The sequence below is a fragment of the Salvelinus fontinalis genome, chromosome 35 (genome assembly GCF_029448725.1).
Source record: "Salvelinus fontinalis isolate EN_2023a chromosome 35, ASM2944872v1, whole genome shotgun sequence".
In the NCBI taxonomy this organism is placed as follows: Eukaryota; Metazoa; Chordata; class Actinopteri; order Salmoniformes; family Salmonidae; genus Salvelinus; species Salvelinus fontinalis.
Genome location: NC_074699.1, coordinates 15,345,907 through 15,369,966, shown reverse-complemented (window position 1 = coordinate 15,369,966; position 24,060 = coordinate 15,345,907). Strand labels below are relative to the sequence as shown.

The 24,060-nt window shown below is 46.9% G+C and overlaps 1 protein-coding gene across 1 annotated transcript; it reads right to left on the bottom strand.

Moving 5' to 3' along the window:
• LOC129834364 (matrix metalloproteinase-15-like) lies at positions 1 to 23,362 on the bottom strand. Its single transcript, XM_055899281.1, has 10 exons — positions 22,265 to 23,362; positions 15,540 to 15,688; positions 14,981 to 15,103; positions 14,580 to 14,887; positions 10,082 to 10,243; positions 9,285 to 9,682; positions 6,096 to 6,234; positions 4,209 to 4,359; positions 3,790 to 3,908; positions 1 to 3,495 (listed from the first exon to the last, which is right to left on the bottom strand). The coding sequence occupies exons 1-10, from the start codon at positions 22,388 to 22,390 to the stop codon at positions 3,005 to 3,007; spliced, it is 2,166 nt and encodes a 721-aa protein (XP_055755256.1). The 5' UTR covers positions 22,391 to 23,362; the 3' UTR covers positions 1 to 3,004.
• Positions 23,363 to 24,060: the final 698 nt, after the last annotated feature.

Below are 24,060 nucleotides of genomic sequence, written 5' to 3'. Positions count from 1 at the left end.
CCCCATCAATGCCTCAGACAGACATGCTCATCACAACTACTGTTTGACAGATGGTAAACAGTGAAACCTGTTAGGTATATGATTATATAATGACTTATCTCTACTTTACAGCAAGTCCTTTCTCAGTATCTTTAGAGGGCTGCTAGCAAATCTACTAGACGTATGCGTACTGTACATGGGCCTTAGTGGTCAAAGAGAAGAGCATAGGGAATACATAACAATGTGAGAAATAAAGAAGTCACATACACTGCGTGCTACTATTTCCCTTTGGTATCAGAATAGACTCCACAGTTCCTTCTCTGGAGCTAGTGAATGTGGGTCATACAGTATGACACAGTGCCAATAAGAGTCCCCAGTGAGCTCCTCTCCCTCACTCCCCCTACTGCCTTACTCAGCTGTAGGAAGGGACCTCTGGTCTCTCACTCAGCCTGCCCTGCAGAATTCCCAACCCCTTCCAACAATCACCAACATCTGGGTAACACAATCCAGGAACAGACCGTAAGCCTTCCCAAATACTTAACAGATAAAGTTTCTGTCTTTGAACTCCGTTAGTAGATCTCTAGCCTCTCACGCCCTCTCTTGTTCCCCTTCTCCCTCTCTGGTAAAGTCTGTCTCTCTGTTTGGACCTCTCAGAAAATGAAAAGAAGCCTGCTTTGGTACAGAGAAAGCTTAAGACTCGAGGCTGGGGGTGAACAATATTTTAAAACACCTGCTGTTTTTAAATGAGAGGATTAGCTGTATGTTCAGAGGACTAACTCTCTAGAACAAGCTCAGCGAGAGAGAGAGAGCGAGAGAGAGGCCCTCCAATCTATTTAAATCTAGGGGAGAGGGTATTACAGAGAGAGGGCTCATTGTGTGGTGCATTACTTGAATTATATTTATTAATACATTTCAGTGGAGGCTGAAGTATCATTTGTTCCAAATATTTCTCAGATTAAAAGCATTAGTCAATCTCTTACTCACTGGGCACAGACGTTATTTCAAACTCTAGTTTTGATTTAATTTTGGTTGAGTTGTCAACTAACTTCAATTCAACATGATATCAACAAAACATTTCAGCATGTCATTCCCAGCTAGCACATAATGTTCTGAGAATCATATGTTTCTTAGAGCTTGGTGAGAGCGTGGTTGTCCTTTGGTTATTTTGCATAAAACCTTCTCACAATGTTCTGGGAATGGTGCAGGGTACCCAGCTAGCACACAACGTTCTGAGAACCATATGTTTCTTAGGTTGGAATTTTAGTACTGCATCATAAAATTACCTATTGGTTTCCTCATGGTTCTATTTAAAGCCATGTTCTCAGAACGATCGGAGAACGTTACGAAAGAAAGTTCTTCTGTGGGAATTTCGGTACTTCTGAAGGACTTTTTTTCTACAGGTTTTCTCATGGTTCTATTTAAAGTCATGTTCTCAGAAACATTAAGAGTAGGTTCCATAAAAACCACAAGAAAACATTAGTAACGTTCAAAGAACGTTCTAAGAATGTTATAAAAAAACATATACACTCCGTTCTCAGCATCAATGGACTAATTCCATGGATAGAGAGCAGAAGATCATAAGTTCCTAAGAAGATTAATTAACATGTGTCCTATCTGTGCTTGGAGTTCAAAACAGTTAACCTAAGCTAGCAGTGGTATTAAAAGTATTATTCCCAGAAGATGATTTAATTACCTTCAAATAACCTATAATTTCCATTTTCAGAACATTTATAAAACCTTACAGGAAAACTTTCAGGGAACCATAGTAAAATGTTCTCACAACCTCCCAGCAACCTAAAAATGAACGTTCCCAGAACAGGCAAAATTTTCACTTCCATTCTCAGAACGTTTAAAAAGCGTATGGCTTCGTTCCCAATGTGCTAGCTGGATTGGATTTAGGTTAAAAGTTTGGTGGGAAAATTAGAAAATTAGATTCCCTTACTTTGATGACTTTTTGCAAATCCAATCAGTTTTCCACGTTGTTTCAACATCATCACATTGAATGACGTGGAAACAACATTGATTCAACCAGTTTTTGCCCAGTGGATATTCATTCAATACCACGTCTCTCCTACCTCGGTACCTCAACTACTCCCCCAAGTCCCAAATAAAGTCCTTTCACAGTGAATTGCCTTTGTCTTACATTTTTGGGGAAAGAAGCGCCTTTCTTTTCCAACCCTTCCCTATCATAACAACTCAAATTCTCATTGCCACGGTTTAATAGGACCGAAACAAGGTTCGAAATGAAAAAGGCACCACGAGACCATGTTAGGTTGGATAACCCAAACGTTTGTGAAAGTTTTCTACAAAGTATGGACAACATTTCCAATATCATCCATGGTGCCCTTGAATTAAAAACAGATGAGAATACCAAAAGTTCAGTTAGTGGCTGTACAACATGGAAGGTGTAGTAATAGAAGGCATTGGGTGAGTTGCAGTTCAAAAGTGACACTGTTTACACTGTTCTCTCTCCTGTTGATACCTGACCTGCAGTAGGCCTGCTTCAGCTGAAGGAGTCCTGAGTGAGGGAGGAGATGGGAGGGAGGGAGGAGGAGTGGGGGGGGGCTCTCTGCTTTTCACAGAATCAAACCTCCTTCACTCCCTTCATTCTGCGCTGCAGTCTCTCTCTATCGCTCTGTTTTGTCTCTGTTTCCCTTTCAAAGGTTAATCCAAGAACCAGATGGAAGTTATCTCAGAGAAACCCCCTGTAACGGGGCGGAGAGAGAGAGAATAATGCAGACACTTCCTGGTTTAGAAAAAAAGACTCACACACAACATGAACCAAACAAAAACAAAAAACAATGTGCAAACGTTCTGATATAAATAGACTACAGACAAGTCATTGGGGAGAGCACCATGGGAGGGGGATGAGTTAGGAGTGTGTTTATGTTTGCTGTGTGTGTGAGTGTGTGTGTGCATATGTGTGTGTGTATTTGCACTTATGTCTCTACTACCATGTTTTGGATGAGAAGATAGAGGAATGAGGATAGGATTCAGGTGGGGGGGTTATTAAGTAGGTCAGAGGTCACACCCAGTCCTGCATGGAGCGTTTGCAGTGGACCAGCAGTTTGGGAGCTCCTTTCCTCTTCAGTGTGTTGATGATGGCGTAGACCAGTCCCAGGATGCACAGCACCAGGACCAGAGGTACTGTCACCATGATGATGTTCATAGTGCGCGTCTCGCTCTCGTCGATCTTCAGCACCACGTCCACCTCGTTGGTCTCCTCTTCTCTCTCGTCCGTATAGTCTACATCGTTGGTGCGGTCTCGATCCTTGTCCCGCTCCTTGTCCTTCTCCTTCTCCTTGTCTTTGTCCCGGCCTGCATCAGGGTTGAACGGCGGGCGATCCACGTCGGGGACCTTGCGGCCTGCGTCGGTGTCCCCGTCTCTGTCTGGGTCCAGGTCCACACTGCAGCCCATGAAGTCCCTCAGGATGGATTTAGGGTAGCCCGGCTCACTCTTCATCCGGTGGTTGTCAAACTTCCAGTACTTGGATCCCTTGTAGAAATACGTATAAGCTGTGAGGGGAAGACAGGGGCAGGATGTTAAGTACTAAATACACTGTTATGATAATCAAATACTTACCCACGGCATTGAGTGAGACTGTAAATACAGTACAGCTCTGGGGAAAAGAAAGACAGCCCAAAAAAACATATTTTTCTTCATCCTTTCAAGATGTCACTTTTTTCCCTACTCAGCCCATATTGCCTACACGAAGCCCCCTCTCTCTCTTATTGACCAGACCCGCCCTTCTCCTTTGTTCAAAGTGTTCATTACTGGCATTTTCCTGGCCACCCTTTCGCCTCTCTCACCTCCATCATCGCTGAGGAAAGCCCCCTTGGGAGAGGACGGGACCGCAGAGCCCCACACACTGATTGGCTTGGGGTAGTCCTTGTCGACTGCACGGGACTGTTCGTTAAAGCGCCAGTACCTAGAGACGAGAGGGAGAGAATAACAGTATGTTAAACCCCTATACAGCGCTTATGTTAAATCAGGCATTCATATAGAACTCAGGGTGTATGTGTCTTCTAAGCCAAAGCAGTCAGCACAAAAGAGTGATGCCACATCCTTACATGCCAAGAGATTATACAATCGTAATTGTGCAAAAACATATTCCAAAGCCAAAACAATAGAAGACAATTTACAGTAGTGAACACATGATGGAAACTCCCACCTGTCAACGTGGAAAAGGGCAACAATTAACAGATAACTAGGAGAGTCCCTTCCTTACCAGTCTCCTTTGAAGAAGTATGTGAAACCTGATGGTTCCCACCAGATGGCTGTCTCTATCTTGTCATAGGGGATGTCCCTGCCGTAGTCTGTCAGCTCCTGGGGGTAACCAGGCTCCAAGTTTGCCTCCCTGAACAACCAGTACTTATTCCCTACAGGTGGAGGAGAGGAGGGGGAGGAGAGGAGAAGTACAGTGATGTGGGGGAACATATACATCAAGGAGATGACAGAAAAGGGAGGACAGATATTGAGTGGGACATAATAATTCAGGAGGGAAGGAGAAAGGCATTCATATTTAATGGTCCTTTGTGGAGCAATGCATAGGGAAGTTCCCTTTCCAACAACTACCACTCATCAACCTGGAGATCGCTATGGAAACGGTTAACCTGCCATTACATTACAGTCTTGTTTATTCGCTGGCTAGCATGCGCCAATAACGGACATTATAGAGAGTGAAATTGCGTTTATGCACAGCTTTGGTTAGATATAATGCATTTGAAGTGGTTCGAGTGGAAATGTTGAGGACATGGTGAGTCGTTTTTTTTTTATTATTGTTTTACAGTATGTTAGACACAGAGGCACCATCCGCATGCCCTGCTTTCTATTCTCCTGGCCCAGTTCTACATTGAAAACAAAACCTTTGCAGTCAGCATCTGGAAACCAACGGCTGATGCAACTCTCTCACTCACATCTGCCAGATGTGGCAGGCCAACTTTTTGTCCCTTAGTTTCTTTCCTATGGCTGTCATCCAAATTTCAGTAGGCCTTGCCAATGACATCATTTGCCCTGGAGACTTTCTTTAGGGCGAGCCAGCTGTCTTAAAGAACTACAGCTCAAATGTCTCCCCAAAAAGCAGTTTCACTACCTCCATCTGTCTTTCACTGTTTCTGGTTACAAAACTCATGGAACAAAGAGATGCCAGGGGGATCTATAATAACCTCTACTGACAAATCATATTGTGTTGGTTCTCCTAAGGATATTATTACATGTGTGGTTTAACAATTGGGGAGGAGGTGGGGGGGAAATCAATAGAAAGCTGCAATGAGGTCAGGGAGAAAACCTTATAGCAGCGAAAGCTCTTTTTATGCCAATGTAATGAGGGAAAATGATCAAAATGAAAATTAAAACCTAAATGTTAGTGGGCATGGGACGGTTTCTATGGCAACGGTGCAGGGAGGAAAGAGGCAGTTGTGATCGAATGAGGAGGTCTGGGGAGGATTACAGCTCGAGCCAATGAGCATTCACTGCCACCATGGAGATCTCATGTCTAGCCCAATCCGATTGCATTTTAGCACAAAACTCTAGGGATCTCCAGTTCTCCCATTTTAACTTGACGATGTCATTATCTTTTCCATTTAGACAGAAACATCATCTCTTCTATCAAAGACCGTTTGTCCATAATATGCTATCCGAGGTTACAATACATTTGGGGCTCCAAGCTAAAGTGAATGTGGAGATCAAGGAACACTTATTGTCTGCAAAAATAAGTGTTAATGTGGAATTAGCCATGTTTACTCACTACTCAACTGTAATTAAATTGTAATGTGGAAAATACTAACAGCTTTAGGTTTCGGCTCCAAGGCACACTAGTGTGAAAAGAAAATACACACACAGAGGACTGAAACAATGTTTGTGAATCTATTTTAGGATCAGCAACATTACAGTGTAACCAAAGCGTCCAGTTGTTTTGTGATTGCTGCAACTTCAACACATAAACAAACACAGTTCCGGTCCTTTGAGTTGAACTATTTCTCTTCTGTTTAACCCTCATTTCAAAAGCAACAATGACTGACTGCGTGTGCACGCGCTTGTGCACCTGCCTGCGCGCCTGCCTATAGTCTTACGTGTGCGTGCACGTGAGGTACAATGATTAGGAGAGTACAAAAACCTTTAAAGAAGACAAATTTCCCATCGTGTCTCTCGTAGGCTGCATCGATGTCCCCAGGCAGTCCCCTCCAGAAGTGACCAATGGGCATTGGGTAGTTGTCCAGGACCCTGTTCCTCCGCACCCTCCAGAACCAGCGACCCTGTCAGAAAAAGAGCGGGGAGAGCCGTTAGATGGCACATCCACTGGAGCTCTAATGCTCAGCATGACCTCTAACCTCTGACCCTGCCTGCCTGTGACATGGCTCTCTGGAGCTCCAGACCTAGCTGGGAGCTGCTGCCTGCACACCAGATATGGACCCAGCACTGAGTATCAGCAGTTTAGTACCATCATGCAATCCATAAATTGTAGAGCCATATGGGAGAGAGGAACAGAGAGTGCCAAACATGATGGGCCATGTGCCCGATAGTTCCTGAACATCCCCTCTCTATCAGAGCCTGTTCAGCACATTGCCTGCAGGAGGAAGTCTTCACAGCCATGTTCAACAGTTTGGATCAATCAATAGGAGAAATACTTAAATAACGTACGCATACACTACATAAACATCCCCGCACACATGCACACACTCACTCTCTCTCTCTGTCAGTGTGTCCTCAGTAAGTCCCTAGTCACATGGTGCGGTGGGCGTCCGAGCTTGACCATCACATTCCCTCCATCTCTTTGGCTCAGGCCCAGACCTTGAGATGACTTCAGACCTGTCTAATATCTAAACCAGACCCAGGAACGCAGCCAAGGGCCTCTAAAATGAAACCGTCTGTTCTAACACCCAGCCCCCCTCCTCTACATCCACTAACCCCCCTACCCTTCTCCACGCCACACACTCCCCCCTTTTTATTTCACCACCATGGCACACTCTGCGGTGTCTAAAAGAGAGGGTAGGGTCCCGTCTATAGAAGGAGATGGCACATTAAATTTCCATTTAAAAAGTGAGGGAAACAGCTGCTAGCCCGTACTCTCTCTGTCACCTGACTTCAACACAGGCTCTGTTCCAGCAGCGTTTGGGGTTCAGGAGAAGCCTGCTGCTGGGTGGTCGGGATCCCAAGTGCATCCGAATGCCTGCATTACATGACAAGCCTGCCAGAACGGACAATGAAATAACTAATGCTTGAAGGCTATTAATACCCACGACCACAGCACTGAGCAGATCGCATGTCCAATTACTGTAGGAACTGGTTTGGGCTTGCTGCATGTTGCATGAGGAGTGTTTTACGAGTTGGACTTATATAAAGTAGTTAAACTGCTTGAGCTGTTCTGTTTGTTTTAAGTCAGCACAAAACATGTCTGAAACGGTACAAGAGGGAAATCGCCCTCTCAGTGTAGGCCTAGGAGTGCTTTCCAAAAATGACCTCACAGATCTGCACGCTCATTCATTAGTGGTAAGTTAATAGCATTGGCTGTCAGCATTAATGGTAAAAGCTAAGAGTTGCATCTTCCTGGCAGCAGCTCTTGTCTTTGTCCTTGAAGCGGGGAGCGCAGCCTGTTAGTGAACAGAACATAACTTAAAGCAGACCTGCCCTGCATCCAATCTACTCCAATCTTCTGTGAACACGGAGAGGCAGGAAGAGAAGAGGATGACAGAAGTGTAATTACGATTCTGAAAAAAGCCCACCCCCACTAGTCAAATGTACTTACTGTGGAGCCTCACTGGCGACAAGAGAAAAGAGAACTGACCAGATATTATTTACTATGAACATTACTCAATGTCAGAGACAGTCTGGGCTTGATGGTACCTTTCCTAAAATAGACTGAGGGCATTAGCAGGAGATGGCTTTGTGACGTTACAGTCGATAGTAAGCTAATGCATGTCTACTTCAAAATAAAGCCTGATGACAAAAGAGCACAGCACAGTCAAAGATGACTCTTTTCCCCCTGCTCTCATATCGCACACCCCTTCAACTCTATACTGCCTGTAGCGTACACCTCCTCCGCCCTGGTTGGTGAGAGAGACAGATAACTGAAGTCATGGCAAATGGCAGTTTGTGGAAAAAAGAGACGTCCAACTTCAAGTGCAGTAGAGTGAAAGTGCTTGACAGGGACTGAAATTGGCCACGGCACTCATTTTGGGTATTGTTTATATTTACATTTAGGTGCAGGAGCTCTACAGTACTTTTGAGCTAATATTCTATAAGTAGGGCAGGAGCTCAAGCAGTAGAACATTTTAGGTGCAGGTACTCAGCTCCGGCGAGCTTCTGCCCAAGTCAAGCACCGGCTCTTTTCATAGAAAAGAGAAGTGTTGACCACATCAACTGAAGCATAAACAGTGAAATTCTCTCCAGCTGTTGGCAAATGGCCTAACAAATGGTTCAAACGAGAGCCATCTCCGCAGCCCTGGACTGGTTGGTCCTGCAGTTGTTAAGGCACATCTGAGACCTAGAGAGTGCTGCTCCTCTCCTCTTTACGGGGTTCCATGTCATAAAATAGAACGGCTCTGGGGTTTTACAGCCTGCTTAGGGCCCAATTGAACCCAGGCCCTGATCCACCTTCCCATAAGGCTCTCCAGATGCTCCTAACCTGGGGATAGCAGCTTTTACTGCACTAGTGAGAGACACAGACAGACAGCATCATGGTTATCACGCCCACTGGCTGCAAAACGAGCAGCCTTTGATCAAATTACCTACTAGATCAAATCTAATCACATTTTATTGGTCACATATTTAGCAGATGCTATTGCGGCTGTAGCGAGATTCTTGTGTGCCTAGCTCCAACAGTGCAGTAATATCCAACAATACACAATAACACACACAAATCTAAAAAGTTAAAGAATGGAATTAAGAAATATAGAAATATTAGGACAAGCAATGTCGGAGTCTGGAGTATAAATATATATACTGTATATATATATGTGACGGGATGTATAGATCATATAGACAATATATGGATAGAATATATATCTGAAGAATAGTATATGTACAGCAGTAGTTAAATAGGATGGGCCTTGACTAGAATACAGTATAAACATATGAAGTGGATTAAACAGTATGTAATCATTATCAAAGTGACCCGTATTCCAAGACATCAGTATGTACATAGGGCAGCAGCCTCTAAGGTGCATGGCAAAGTAACCGGGTGGTAGCCAGCTAGTGACAGTAGGTAGGTCATGTACCCATCCAAGAGCATCAGTCCCTAGCAGCAGCACTGAGACTGAATCAACTCATCTCATGTGTGTGTGTGGGGGCAGACTGAGGTCCTCACCTTGAACACAAACATCTCTCCCCTGAGCATGGTGACCGCGTCGAAGTTTCCTTCACAGATGTTTGGGCCGTAGTGGTCCGGGCGGGCAGTCGTGCGGGGATTGTCTGGCCTCCGGGGTGGGGCGTTGGGGGGAGAGTTAGGGGGAGATCTGGGTGGGGCGTTGGGGGGAGATTTAGGGGGAGATCTGGGCGGAGTGTTGGGAGGAGAGTTGGGTGGTGACTTGGGGGGAGAGTTGGGTGGAGAGTTGGGGGGTGACTTGGGGGGAGAGTTGGGTGGAGAGTTAGGGGGTGACTTGGGGGGAGAGTTGGGTGGAGAGTTGGGGGGTTTGGGGTCTGGCTGGGCTGGCCGGCGAGGAGTGACCGTGGGAAGAGCCTGGGTGGGTGTACCGTCTGGCTGACCTGCAGAAGATAAAGTGATAAACACATTCAAGAAAAGCAGTTAGAGGCTACTCTCCACTCCAAAATCCTAAAAGGAAATCAAGGGCTCAGAGATTTGTCCTCCAACTGATCTCATAATTGGTAGCTGTGTCCTGGTTTTGTGGATATGTGAGTCAGTAGGCTGATTTTCCACTTAGAGCATGCTGTGGGAAGGAGGAATGTAGAGTGGAAACATAGACCTCCGACTACTCCAACTCCAATCAGGGTTCTAATCACAGGGGTGCCCTGGGCTGGAACCCCCCACTCTTATACAGTTATACTGCAGTGCCCAAACAGACTAAAACACTGAAAACCAAAGCTCTTACAGTCAACATTTTCAGGTCCATACACCAGTAGTTTTGTTATGGAGGGCCAACTCACCATATATCTGTTGTATTCCTCTGAGGTCATCCTCGGGCAGTTGAAAGTCATCCGTTTCCATCCACTGGTAGAAAGGAGCCATGATGGCCATTGGGTTGTTGGAGTGTTCCAGGCCCAGGGCATGGCCCAGCTCATGTACCGCAACAAGGAACAGATCATTACCTGAGAGAGAAGAGAGAGAGATATAGAATATAGAAAGAGACAGAGCGAGAGAGAGAGCGGGAGAGAGAGAGAGAGAGAGAGAGAGAAAGAGAGAGAGAGAGAGAGAGAGAGAGAGAGAGAGAGAGAGAGAGAGAGAGAGAGAGAGAGAGAGAGAGAGAGAGAGAGAGAGAGAGAGAGAGAGAGAGAGAGAGAGAGAGGAGGATAGTCATTACAATACTCAAGGCACTTAAGAAGCATACACCTCGTCACGACTAAACCTAAAATAGACAGTGAGTAAAGTGAAAAGTCCCCTTGTGTAATACCACCGACACTTGAGCTGTGACCACAAGCAGGAAGTGTTAACAGAGTTAGACGGGTTACTCAAAGGGGGAATGGCAGACAACGAGCGGGACAGGCCATTCAGGCAGCATCTCACACAATGTGTCTTTATTCATCCTCTAACTAACCGTGTGTTGATTCAGGAGCCAGAACACTTCATTAATTAATGCTACAAAAGGCACTGGAAACATGACAAGCTAGTAGTGTAGACTTAAGTAACTGAATGAAAGACAGACATGTACTGTACATAGCTTCCAAAATAATGTGTCTAAAATAGAAAGCTCAGGGCTGGGGTTGGGGCTTGAGCTTAGGTTGGAGCTGGCGCTAGGGTTGGACCTGGGGCTGGAGTTGGGGATTGGGTTGGAGCTGGGGATTGGGTTGGAGCTGGACCTGGGGTTGGAGCTGGGGATTGGGTTGGAGCTGGGGATTGGGTTGGAGCTGGGGATTGGGTTGGACCTGGGGATTGGGTTGGAGCTGGGGATTGGGTTGGAGCTGGGGATTGGTTTGGAGCTGGGGATTGGGTTGGAGCTGGACCTGGGGTTGGAGCTGGGGATTGGGTTGGAGCTGGGGATTGGGTTGGAGCTGGGGATTGGAGCTGGGGATTGGGTTGGAGCTGGGGTTGGAGCAAGGGATTGGGTTGGAGCTGGGGATTGGGTTGGAGCTGGGGATTGGGTTGGAGCTGGACCTGGGGTTGGAGCTGGGTATTGGGTTGGAGCTGGGGATGGGTTGGAGCTGGGGATTGGGTTGGAGCTGGGGATTGGGTTGAAGCTGGGGATGGGTTGGAGCTGGGGATTGGGTTGGAGCTGGGGGTGGGTTGGAGCTGGGGGTGGGTTGGAGCTGGGGGTGGGTTGGAGCTGGGGGTGGGTTGGAGCTGGACCTGGGGTTGGAGCTGGGGATTGGGTTGGAGCTGGACCTGGGGCTGGAGTTGGGGATTGGGTTGGAGCTGGACCTGGGGTTGGAGCTGAGGATTGGGTTGAAGCTGGGGATTGGGTTGGAGCTGGGGATTGGTTGGAGCTGGGGATTGGGTTGGAGCTGGGGATTGGTTGGAGCTGGGGGTGGGTTGGAGCTGGGGGTGGGTTGGAGCTGGGAGTGGGTTGGAGCTGGACCTGGGGTTGGAGCTGGGGATTGGGTTGGAGCTTGGATTGGAGCTGGGCCTTGGGTTGGAGGTGGGGATTGGGTTGGACCTGGGGCTGGAGTTGGGGATTGGGTTGGAGCTGGACCTGGGGTTGGAGTTGGGGATTGGGTTGGAGCTGGACCTGGGGCTGGAGTTGGGGATTGGGTTGGAGTTGGACCTGGGGTTGGAGTTGGGGATTGGGTTGGAGCTGGACCTGGGGTTGGAGCTGGGGATTGGGTTGGAGCTGGGGATTGGGTTGGAGCTGGGGATTGGGTTGGAGCTGGGTATTGGGTTGGAGCTGGGGGTGGGTTGGAGCTGGGTATTGGGTTGGAGCTGGGGATGGGTTGGAGCTGGACCTGGGGTTGGAGCTGGGGATTGGGTTGGAGCTTGGATTGGAGCTGGGGATTGGGTTGGAGCTGGACCTGGGGTTGGGGTTGGAGATGGGGATTGGGTTGGAGCTGGACCTGGGGTTGGAGCTGAGGATTGGGTTGAAGCTGGGGATTGGGTTGGAGCTGGGGATTGGTTGGAGCTGGGGATTGGGTTGGAGCTTGGATTGGAGCTGGGCCTTGGGTTGGAGTTGGGGATTGGGTTGGAGCTGGACCTGGGGTTGGAGCTGAGGATTGGGTTGAAGCTGGGGACTGGGTTGGAGCTGGGGATTGGGTTGAAGCTGGGGATTGGGTTGGAGCTGGGGATTGGTTGGAGCTGGGGGTGGGTTGGAGCTGGGGATTGGGTTGGAGCTGGGGATTGGGTTGGAGCTGGGGATTGGGTTGGAGCTTGGATTGGAGCTGGACCTGGGGTTGGAGTTGGGGATTGGGTTGGAGTTGGACCTGGGGTTGGAGTTGGGGATTGGGTTGGAGCTGGACCTGGGGTTGGAGCTGGGGATTGGGTTGGAGCTGGGGATTGGGTTGGACCTGGGGATTGGGTTGGAGCTGCGGATTGGGTTGGAGCTGGGTATTGGGTTGGAGCTGGGGGTGGGTTGGAGCTGGGGGTGGGTTGGTGCTGGGGATTGGGTTGGAGCTGAGGATTGGGTTGGAGCTGGGGGTGGGTTGGAGCTGGGGGTGGGTTGGAGCTGGAGCTGGGGTTGGAGCTGGGGATTGGGTTGGAGCTTGGATTGGAGCTGGGCCTTGTGTTGGAGGTGGGGCTGGGGCTGGGGTTGGGGGGGGAGGGGTCAAGGGGTTTTCCCATTTTGATCCTGGTTATTGGTCCCCAGAGCTGGCCAAGTGAGGACCGCAGTTACCTCATTCTAACTGAGACTACATGGTGGTGGGGCAGTAGTCTATATGTTCAGACAGTAAGATCCTCCCATTGGGATTATGAAGTCAATGGACAAAAATGTGCTTGTTGAGGGTTTTTAATGGTGCTCTCTGTAGATAAAGTGGTTGGTCTAACGTCTTTTGATAAGCATCAAGACACGCACTCCTTGTACCCCAATCAAAGCCTGCCGCTGTACCAGACAGACTGACAGTGACGCATTGTCACTGCAACATAGTGACCGCCACTTCAACCGCCCTCCACAAAAAACATCCTGTGGACACTCACCAAAAAATGGCCTTGAATTGAATTGACCTACTGTATCCTATAGGTTCAACTTTGAAGTTGGTTCTAAGTTTTAGCATGATACTTTCCCAGCGAATGACACATTTTTCCTTTCCAGTTTTAATTGACCTTTGACCTGATCTGTGGGCCATCTTGTCTGAAATGAAGGCTGAGGGTGGTTGGTGAGGTGACTGTAGGGATCGCTCTATTATACTGACAGACAGCATCGTGTGGTACTACATTATGTCATGGCTTCTGTCATCTGAGGAAGTTGAGATGTTCAGCATTCCTCCCTTTGTCAGCTTCATGCTCCCCTCCCCGCCCCTCCCCTTCCAACTTTTCCTCCAACCACAATCTGTGACTTAGCGGGGAATCAGCACATCCATGTGACTCTAAAAATATATACGACAGGATACAGAGAAAGAACGGGAGAGAGAGAGAGAGAGAGGGGAAGAAAGAAGGCTCTGTAAGGTAACCCTGACAACCATGTGGCTCACAGAAGAGCAAATGTATCTCTCTTCCTCCTCACTAAAATGAACACAGCAGCACACATCCCTGTCTATGAGCCTAATGAATATACTTGCAGCTTTGTTAGATATCAGTGTGTAATAACCACAACACTTGTCAAGTGTGTTTAATCTTTGCCAACAATGTCCTTAATGTGCCACGATCACTTAGTTGACCTTTACTTTTAGAATTTTCGTGGTTTAAAAGATCGTTAAAAGTAATGTGTCAGGGAGTTTTAAAGACCCAGGCTACATGAGGATGCAACAGTGTTAAAGACAGGGTCAACTCAAAAACCGGTCTCCCATTGTGGGATTACCTCAACACCCTCGCTGTGGCATTTAGAATTCTCTGTGATCTGTTTAGTAACACCTCCTACTCTCCTGACCTCACCAAGCATTACCAATCGTCTGCCATCTGCCTCTGCTCTGACTGGCTCAGGAAATGACAGCCTTCGCCTCCACAAGGCAGGAAAAACCCTCAGTCACTCACCAAGAACCTTTGGTTAATGATTGAAAGAATAAAAAAGGTCGGATTTAGAAAAAAATAATACTACCATTCCTTAAAACACGGCTTTGGGAGCCGGTGGGAGTTGTAAGGAAAAGTATGACGTCATCCATCTAACTTTGAAGTTTAATGGAGGTAATGGAGCAGTAAAACTGCAAAAAAAGTCAACCAATGAGTGATGATGTGGTTTGTCATGGCAACTATGGTCGAACAAGTGGAAGGTAGGGAAAGACCAGCTGAAGTAGATGAGGAGACAGGAAAGCAGGGACGTTGCGTTTAATTCAGAAGAATGTACAAGATGTAACGGTTCTGGTGTAGAGCTAAAGAGACTGGTGTCCATCCACATCCATCACCTACCTTGCAAGTTCCCATTGCCGATGGTCCACGGCTCATCAGAGTCAAAGTGAGTATCACCGCCCATACCAGGACCAGGGAAGTAGGCGTGGGCCAGGAACCCGCCCTCGCCATCGAAGGGTGAGCTGTCTCCATGGAAACCCGAGGCAAAGAAGATCATGATGTCAGGCTCCTTCCTGCGGCCATATTTGATCTCCTGGTAGGGGATCTCATCGAAGGTCAGCGGGGTCACCTTCTGCCACACCTTGAAGGCCCTACGGATGGCCTCATACGAGTTGTACTCCCCGATCTTTGGTGTGTAGTTCTGTATACTGCAAGGGAAGAGGAGGAATCCAAATGAAAACAAATTTGGAATTTGGTTATAGATGAAGATTGACCAAGATGAAGTAAATCCTGTTATTTACCTGTAGGTGAGGTGGCTCTTGTTCCATTTGTGGCCAGTGAGTGCATAACGTTTCCGCCGAACGTTGGTCTTGATCTGACCCCCAAACTTGTCTGGGACTCCACAGCGCGGCCTCCGCATGGCTCTAGGAGGGGACATCAGGGTTACACTCCCCACTCCTCTATACAGTGTCACACTGAGGTTTTATGAGATACACTGCCCATGATACCAGCCCAGGTGCTGTACCATAGAACAGTTCATGTGTTTTATGTGCAGTAACTGATCTGTGGGTTCAAGATAGGCCGCCCCTAAGGATAGGAAGACATTGCTCCCTGTTGGGGTTTTGCTATCTTCACCCCAGACCAGACAACCTCACACTCCTATTAACTTATCACTCCAAAGCTCAAATCCTTCCATCTCCCCCATACTGCACAGATCCATTACAAACTAGGAAGTGAAACCATTAACATGATTGGACCCCATAGGCATCAGAGAGAGAGAGAGAGGTCTGGTTCCGGAGCATTAGGATGGCAGTAATGGGAGTAACGACAGAGCAAAACAGGGAAGGAAGTGTGACATACGTCACCGTGCCGTGGTCCATCGCGCCGGTGACCTGCAGGCCGTAGAAACGCTGCATGTCGCTGACGGCATTGGAAAGGATGTGAGCTGACCGCATGGTGGACATCTGTCTGCTGGCCTGAGGCAGGTAGCCATACATCCGCAGCCATGACTGAGAGAGAGAGAGAGAGAGAGAGAGAGAGAGAGAGAGAGAGAGAGAGAGAGAGAGAGAGAGAGAGAGAGAGAGAGAGAGAGAGAGAGAGAGAGAGAGAGAGAGACTTAACACTATACAGAGTGTACACTGCTAAGGACGCGTTTACACATGCAGCCCAATTCTAATTGGTCCTATGACCAATCACATCAGTTGTTTTTCAGAGCTGGTCTGATTAGTCAAAAGGCCAATTAGTGAAAAAGAAGATCCGAATTGGGCTGTCTGTCTAAACGCAGCTTAATAGGCATTCAGAACAGCGTAACTGCCGTGTGGGGGAGGTTGACATGAAGGGAGAGACCTGATACAATCACAGACTTCAGATTGACCGTTCCACCTGTTAAAGGGATATATAATACCACCACAGGCTGTGCCAGAGCGTCACGGCAGATAGATCTACAGATGGAGACACTCAACAGGGTGGGCGAGGAACTCTATCAGCTAAACCATCGTGAAAGAGAGCGATCAGGAACTAACCAGGCGCACCAAAACGACCACCCCTCAACCCTCAGCGGATGGGATATGCCTGGGAGGTGAAGGATAAGGAGAGGCAGGGTTGGCTTTTCTCTGAAGCCCACGCTACTGTATAGGAGGCTACTGATCTTTAATTATGTAATTAGTGCTAATTACATAAGAAGACCCCCCACACATATACTGTAATAAGCACAATTAACCCTATACTGTGGTTGCTGAATCATCGCCCTGTCTGCTGTAACCAATATGGAGGCAATAACAGGACTAGTGATTGAGAGCAGGGTTAACCCAGCGGGTTAACTTTATGCATCTCTGAGTTTGATTACACACAGCTGTGCCGAGACACCATTTCGTTGACAGCAGTTTGTGTCCGAGAGATGATAAATCCCAGCGCATGAACCAGTGAGGAAAAAGCAATAAATCAATATTTTCACTGAAGAAAGAAGACACGGGCAACACGTGGCATACATTTCCTGATCTTCAAAAGAGCCATTGAACATCCAGTGAGATGTTTTATCTCTCTGCCTTGAATCATTCTGCACCACTTCCATCTGTTAGAAAAATCTTTAGACGCCACATGGAAGGAGATGTGAATGGCCACACTTTTGTTGATGTCTCTCCTCTGATATTTGTAAGCCTGCCTTGTGTGACTGAGTGTGCGAAGCGGCCACATGATTTACACAAGAATAGTAGCAATCTCTGACCCTGTCACACAAGCAACCATGGACATCATGAGAAACTCTTAAAGACACACCTCCTCCCAGAGCAGTACATTTGTGAAATACCCGGGGGGGGGGGGGGGGGATTAGAAGTGGACATATCCCTACCGTACAGGCACTGGACTGAGCGGAGAGGAGGGGGAGAAGTGCTATAATGCCCACTTTACTTCTAGCTAAGAACCAGGCCTGGGTAGCTGGGGCTCCCTCTGGTTTCTGGCTGGCATGACCTCCCCCTTCTAACCCCCCTGCTTATAGAAGACACTGGCCTTTGTGGTCCCCTCCCTCCGCTGTGGACCAGGACTGAATAGCCGGCCCTGTTTCTGGGCACAGGCTGAATGTAAACCCCTCTTTCTCCAGGGCACCAACTGGAGCTCCTAGATCCCATGCTGCTGCTGCTGCTTCTGGAAACACGGCTGACGAGAGAGCCTTGAAGAGAGACACTCTCTGCTCTTCCTCTGCACTCTCTCCAGCCTCTTCTACTTTCTTCCCCTTCCTTCTCTCTCTGATATCAACTTCCTCTCTCTTTCCTGTCACATTCTCAACCCCCTACTGGCTGGCTACCTCTTTTTGCTTCCCTCATTCTATATTTTTCTGTCTTTCATACAAATTCAGGCAGATACTTTCCCTATATTTTCATTGTATATGGGTGGAAGCGGAGAATGGCTAGTTTATAGTTGATTAAGGTGGGATCCACCTTATCTTCCAGATAAGGGCCCCTTCACACAGTCTGAGTCTGGGGTTCTGGAGGGTGTAGGAGGTGAAGGGGTGTGTTCATACAAGACGGAAAATATATTATCCCAGCTTGTAAAATACACAACAACCAGGTTTCTATTCTCTCTGACATAGTTCGGGACAGTATTTATTGAAGGGCGTTGGAACCAGAGAAATAGGCTACACCACATTATAGATATATGAAAGCACCCTTTAAAAAGTAAAATGCTTCAATCTGTACCCTACCCTTTAAGAATCATCTGTAATGAATACAAAGCACGGCTATGGTTCCAGGGGGGAGTGAAGTGCTGGACTTCCTTTAGTCCAATCAGCCACCCTGTCAGCAGCTCCTTCAGCTCCAAAAGGCCCCCTGAATCCAGCAATTCACAAGGAATTGTAAAACGAGCCTCACTCGGTGTGTGTCTGTGTGTGTGCATGTGTGTGTCTGTGTCCCACACAATGTCAGACAAGACACTAACAAATGGAGAATGCTTTTATTCCCTGGACTTGGTAGCCTGCCATCTTTTGGTCCTAACCTCCAGCAGAGAGAGAGAATAAGGAAGGAGAGAGAGACAAGGGGAGGAAATAAAACACACACCGGCACTGTCCTCCTCTGTAAGGGAGTGTCTTGTGAGAGAGAGAAACAGAGATGGAAACAAACAGAGAGAGAGATGGAAACAGACAGAGAGAGAGACAGAGAGAGAGATGGAAACAGACAGAGAGAAAGTGAGAGAAGAAAGAGAGAGAGAGAGAGAGAGAGAGAGAGAGAGAGAGAGAGAGGGAGAAAGAGAGATCCAGAGAGAAAGAACTGAGAGAGAGAGATCCGGAGGGAAGACAGTCACCATTAGAGGTTAATGGCATTTCCCGTTCTCATCGCTACTCATTACCTCTCGCCATGGCGATGAAAGCTTGCTGTGCCCATGGCGACGGGCAACCTCAAGGGAACACAAAGGAACTGGTTGGAATACAGAGAGTAGGCATGCTGCAGATTCCATGGATAAGCAGAAATAGAGTGAGGCTGGCTCTGCCAACGTTAAGGGTTAAACTGGGGATAAAGATAGGGTTTCAGGAAGCAATATAGTCGGCCTCCTGTGTTCTGCAGACTTAATAAACCCTAGCCCCTCTCCACCTCTTCTCTATGCTGGTCTCTCTTTCTCCCTCTCGCTCCCTCTTTTCACTCGGAAACAGTCCTCTCCAGACAAGAGCTCTCATTGTTGCTCCTCAGCTGCCTGGGAGTCCTGCAGGCCTAAATGTCTCTCCTCTGTTTGTGTCCCATTTGGAAAACAGCCGTCACACTTACCCATCACATGCAGTACAGCTGAGCAAGCCGCCTAGTTCACGCTTTCTTTCTCTCCCTCTCTCTATCATTTATCACCCTCAAACACTCCCACTCCATGTCTGTTCATCACACAGTGTAGGAGTCCAGCCTCTTCTGATAGGTCAAGCTGTAGGTGCAGGGAGGGAGCTGATGACCATAGTGTCAGTGAGAAAGTTCAGTAAAAATGCAAAAGGAGGGAATCCATGCAAGACAGATCTCAGCTGAGCTCATATGCATATTACTCCTGCATGCCGATGAATCACTTTATATTGAATTGAATGGAGAGAGAATATCAGCTATAGGCTAAGTGTAACAGTTTAGCGAAGACACACACAAAGCTTGAAATTCTCAGGTGAACACCAGCCCACACCTTGAGGACAGACGTTGGCAGGTAGGCGTTGACTAACAGGCTGTCTGTTCTCGTCAGTCTCCACCCCTTCTTCTTTCAAACAATCCCTCAGTCAACAGGTCTCCCTGACGACAATTAAAGACCCCATTACCACCTAAACACTACAATGCTAATACTCAGCCAGGATGTGGCACGTTGGGACAAGAAAGGCCCCCCGGTCTTTTTGTCTGGTAAACAATGGCTGCCGGGTCAGCAGTAACAACCTGTATATGAGCCTCAGGCCTCATCGTAATCCTTCAGTTGAGTCAGTCACCAATCTGCCTCACTCAGAGTGCACTCAACCAAAACTCAGGTAAGAATGCAGTGGCACACGTTGGCCCGACCCATATTGACTAATGACAATATTGGATTTTCCTCAGCACAGTGTTTCAATCTAAGAGTCTGTACTACATTCATTAGTGGATGATTTATTATGCGACAAGAATGTTTTATACACCTTTATGGGTTTGTCTTACATTTACATTGTCTCTCCTAAATATGCCATATTATAGTATTATAATGCTATTATTACATTATAATATTGCTAATATACCTTGTATAACAATGCATCTCCTTTTCTCACATCAGCTGTATGTTCTACTGAGAGCCAGGCCAACAGTGAGAGGCTGTGGACCACTGTGGCCTCACCACACACAGCCTAACACCCCAGAGACTTACCCAGTCCCACACTGCACCACCACAACACGGCCACACTGGTCTGGTGGCAGCCACATCATTTCATGTGAGAACCCCATCGGCATGGTTACTAGGGCTCTGAGAGTCTAGTGTCACATAAAATCACATTAAAACAAATGATATGTATTTGGCAGTGGTAAGTCCATTGTGAAAGTTGGGACAATAAAAAGTAGACCTCATCTGGCCTGTCTGAAAAAAAAGAAAAACGGTGTTTCCCATCCATGATGATGTAGAACAACTCCTGATCTCTCACAGCACCGGAACCTTCCAGCTAGCACAAAGGTGCTACGGTATATCTGTTAAATCTGCCACAGGCCCCACAGGTGGGAGAAATGTGTTTACACGTGTGTTGGCAAAGGATCCAGGCAGATTGTGGTGGTCCAGACTGCCTCACGTGGCTACGTTTTAATACTATGACTTCAAAGTGGCTTAACATTTTTGATCGTCACAACGCAACAACCGACCTCAAATGCAGCGGCCCGTGAGAGAGAAAGAAACAACGTGTGCATAACTGACCCCTTCATTAAGCCTTGACCTGACGGGAGCGGCCAAACACTAAAGTCAACACAGCATGGTAAAGTGGGTGCAGCTGGGACAAAGTCCACAAAAACACAGACCTATACAATAACAAAGGAGAAAGGGTATTACAAGCATTCAATACTGCTCCGCTGGGTTGAAACTGTCCCTCCACATTCAGTTGGTGTGTTGTAAAGGAAAACTAGAGGGGTTTATTCGTCTCTACACATTTGTTGCACATTTTATTCCCTCTGACACACACGTTTATTGCTAAGCTCTCCGCCCCAAACATTAGCCTACATCTCAGCTCTCTCTCACCTATCTCCGCCCCAAACATTAGTCTACATCTCAGCTCTCTCTCACCTATCTCCGCCCCAAACATTAGCCTACATCTCAGCTCTCTCTCACCTATCTCCGCCCCAAACATTAGTCTACATCTCAGCTCTCTCTCATCTATCTCCGCCCCAAACATTAGCCTACATCTCAGCTCTCTCTCACCTATCTCCGCCCCAAACATTAGCCTACATCTCAGCTCTCTCTCACCTATCTCCGCCCCAAACATTAGCCTACATCTCAGCTCCCTCTCATCTATCTCCGCCCCAAACATTAGCCTACATCTCAGCTCTCTCTCACCTATCTCCGCCCCAAACATTAGTCTACATCTCAGCTCCCTCTCATCTATCTCCGCCCCAAACATTAGCCTACATCTCAGCTCCCTCTCACCTATCTGGAGCAGGTTGGGAATCAGCACTGCCTGCTGCTGAAGACAGAAAGAGTGACGGTCTGGAAATGAACCCTGAAAGCATTTGCCTATTCCCCCCAACATTGAATCATTCAGTTGATTCATACTTTATGTCCAAAGCAGAGGGAAACTAGTGAGATGAGCATGGCTCAGTCCGTGATGCAGATATCTTTTCAGGTACTGTTGTAGTATTTCAAGAAAGCAAAACAACCCTAACTGTTGGAAGATAAAGTGCTGGACCAATACTATGGATATGTGCTTACAGAATGTGGTTATAACAGTGGGATTACTTAACCTGACCCAGAGATCCTCTAAGAAAAGCAGCTTTCCACATATGGTGCTGACTGCAAGAGTGTGTCAGTGTGTCAGTGAATGAGTAAGATTTGTATAGTTTGGCTAGCAGCATGGCCTTTTTGGGGAGAAGTTCCAGCCCAGGAGGACCCTGTTGGCAGGGCACAAGGGATAGTCCTGTTAATATTGGAACAGCTAGTCATGAGCAGGATATGCAGCTTGGTGTGCTGGATTGAGTTCCTCGGACAGAATGAGCTGGGTCATTAAAATGTGTGTGTAAAAGTGCCCAATTTGCACACATGAATGCCTTGTGAATAAGCAACATTTATAATAGTGATCTGACTTTTTTGTTTCAAGACTGGAACAAACTTGACCAAACAAATATTTTGATTTTCTTGCAGAAAATAATACATAATTGTTATTTTCGGACCAATTGTTATTTTGGGCGCAAGGTTGTCAAGGTTATGCGCGACCATCTCTTTTGAAAGATGGGCAGTCAAATAGCAATGTATAGCAATGTCAGCAAAAGTTAACTGAGATTTGGTGAGAGCTTTTTTATAATTTGTATGTGTTTTGCAGCATAGTATGGTACATTAAAACTCGTTTTTGTATAAACACTACAGCATTGTTGTAACACAGGGAACTTTCTGAGCATTGACAGTTTCAGGGAAGATGATCCAATTACCTCTGCATTAAAAGCGTCATCCTCTCCTCCGTGTGTCCCGAGACAGGTGACCCAAAGCACGAGGAGAGAGGGAACTAAAGTCCGTCTCCAGAGTAACCAAATCCAGTTTTCCCATGAGGATGCCATAGCCTACTATTGGCTTGCCTAAACCCCGGACAAGGAAATGGATACCTTGTCCAAGTGTCCACTGTGCCACTGGGTACAAAAACGCGCTTCAAGTTGTTAAGAATAGTTTATGGTCACCTTCCAAGGAGTCCCTCTGAAATACTGTAAATTTTAAGAGGAACAAATATTACATTTGCTATGGCGAGGTCACCAATAAAGACAGCGACATTCATCAACTCCGCCGGTATCGCTTCCAGAAAACAAGGTTCCCTCGAGTTGCCAGAGGTGCTGCAGCTGTTCGAATGGTTGTCCTTTTGATTGCCACACTACAAGTCTTCTCAACAGTTCTGTTTGAATAGACCACAATCCCAGGAGGGGGATCAGAGAAGTATTGCACTGTTGCCAGGATTTCTAAAAAGCTTGGGTAGCCTATTATTGCTTGCGGGCGTGTCCCAATTGTATTCACATTTCCATATCAGGACGTGCGGATAGAAAATTATTTCCTAACAACCAGCTTTATGGTAAGTGACATGTTGGTGTCACTGCACAGAAGCCAGCTCACAAAGCACGCATAGTGACTTTAATCTTAATATGTCAGTCATTTACTGAACTGCTGTGTATAACACGCATAATGTTAACAGAATAGATGAATTCATCTTGCAAATGTGCAGATGAGCCCAGAGTAACGGAAGACGGTTAAATAAATATCGGGTCCAAGTTTGTTGACAATTATTTACGGAACCTGACAAAGAAGTTGAAGTCAGCTGCAGCTGTCCAACACAGTGCAAATCTAGCCCTGAATTGCGGCGAGTCTTGTGAAGATTTTATATGATGGTTCTCTGCCCGTTAAAATCCAAATTTCTCTTCCAGTTTTCCTGGACTCTGTCCACCGCCAGGGTGGATTTAAGTGCGATTTATGGAGCGGGGCAGCTCAAAGCTGGACTGGCTGCTTCACCAGTGACTCTGTACCTTGTGCGTCGCGGTCAAAGTCGTTCTTCCAGCTATCGGATGTAGCCCCCCACCCCGTTAGCGGATGTAGCCCCCCACCCCTTTGGACACTATCGACCTCGTATATGCTACGGATTAGTATTTTGATGGCATTTACGTTTTTAGAGGTTTCACAAAACGTTTTTTTTTATATTGTGATTGGCAGAATTCATTCATCTTCATAGTGTAAAGGGTTGCGTCAATCGAATCTGGTATCAGGATAAAATGTGATTCAGAGTCACCGAATATACTTTTAAGTATTTTTATTTAACTAAAGCGATAAATGGTAAATGCAATTTCAACCCTCACAATAGTTGGAATTAACAAATAGCCTAGCCCGGAAAATGATTATACTGTAGGCCTACTGCCTGGTAGCTCTAAAACTTCGATTCACCTCTCTAGCCTAATTGACCATTGGCAGAAGTGTCATGGTGAACGAGATAACGCTTTAGTAGGCCTACTTTATGATTTTTTGGGGCCCCTCTATTATTAAATATATTATTCATAGTCTATACCAAAATGGAATGCCTCAGGAAGGGACTAGCAGCAGCCAGGCAGAGCACTCATGGTTGTCAACAACAAGCCAGTAGCAGAGGAAATGTGTGCCAACAGCTGGACAGAGACAGTCCAGAGTGGACTCTTATTAGTTCTGTCACATTCAGCCAACACCTTTGACTAACCTATGTCCTGTCCTGACTTCTGCC

Bases quoted from the DNA above. Each gene is read 5' to 3' on its own strand.
- LOC129834364 (XM_055899281.1), bottom strand. From the start codon at position 22,390: ATGGCATCCTCATGGGAAAACTGGATTTGGTTACTCTGGAGACGGACT. The intron at 14,888-14,980 runs GTAAATAACAGG...CTTCCCTTGCAG, and splicing joins AAGAGCCACCTCACCTACAG to TATACAGAACTACACACCAA. The intron at 4,360-6,095 runs GTTTTTGTACTC...CTCCACCTGTAG, and splicing joins GAAATTTGTCTTCTTTAAAG to GGAATAAGTACTGGTTGTTC.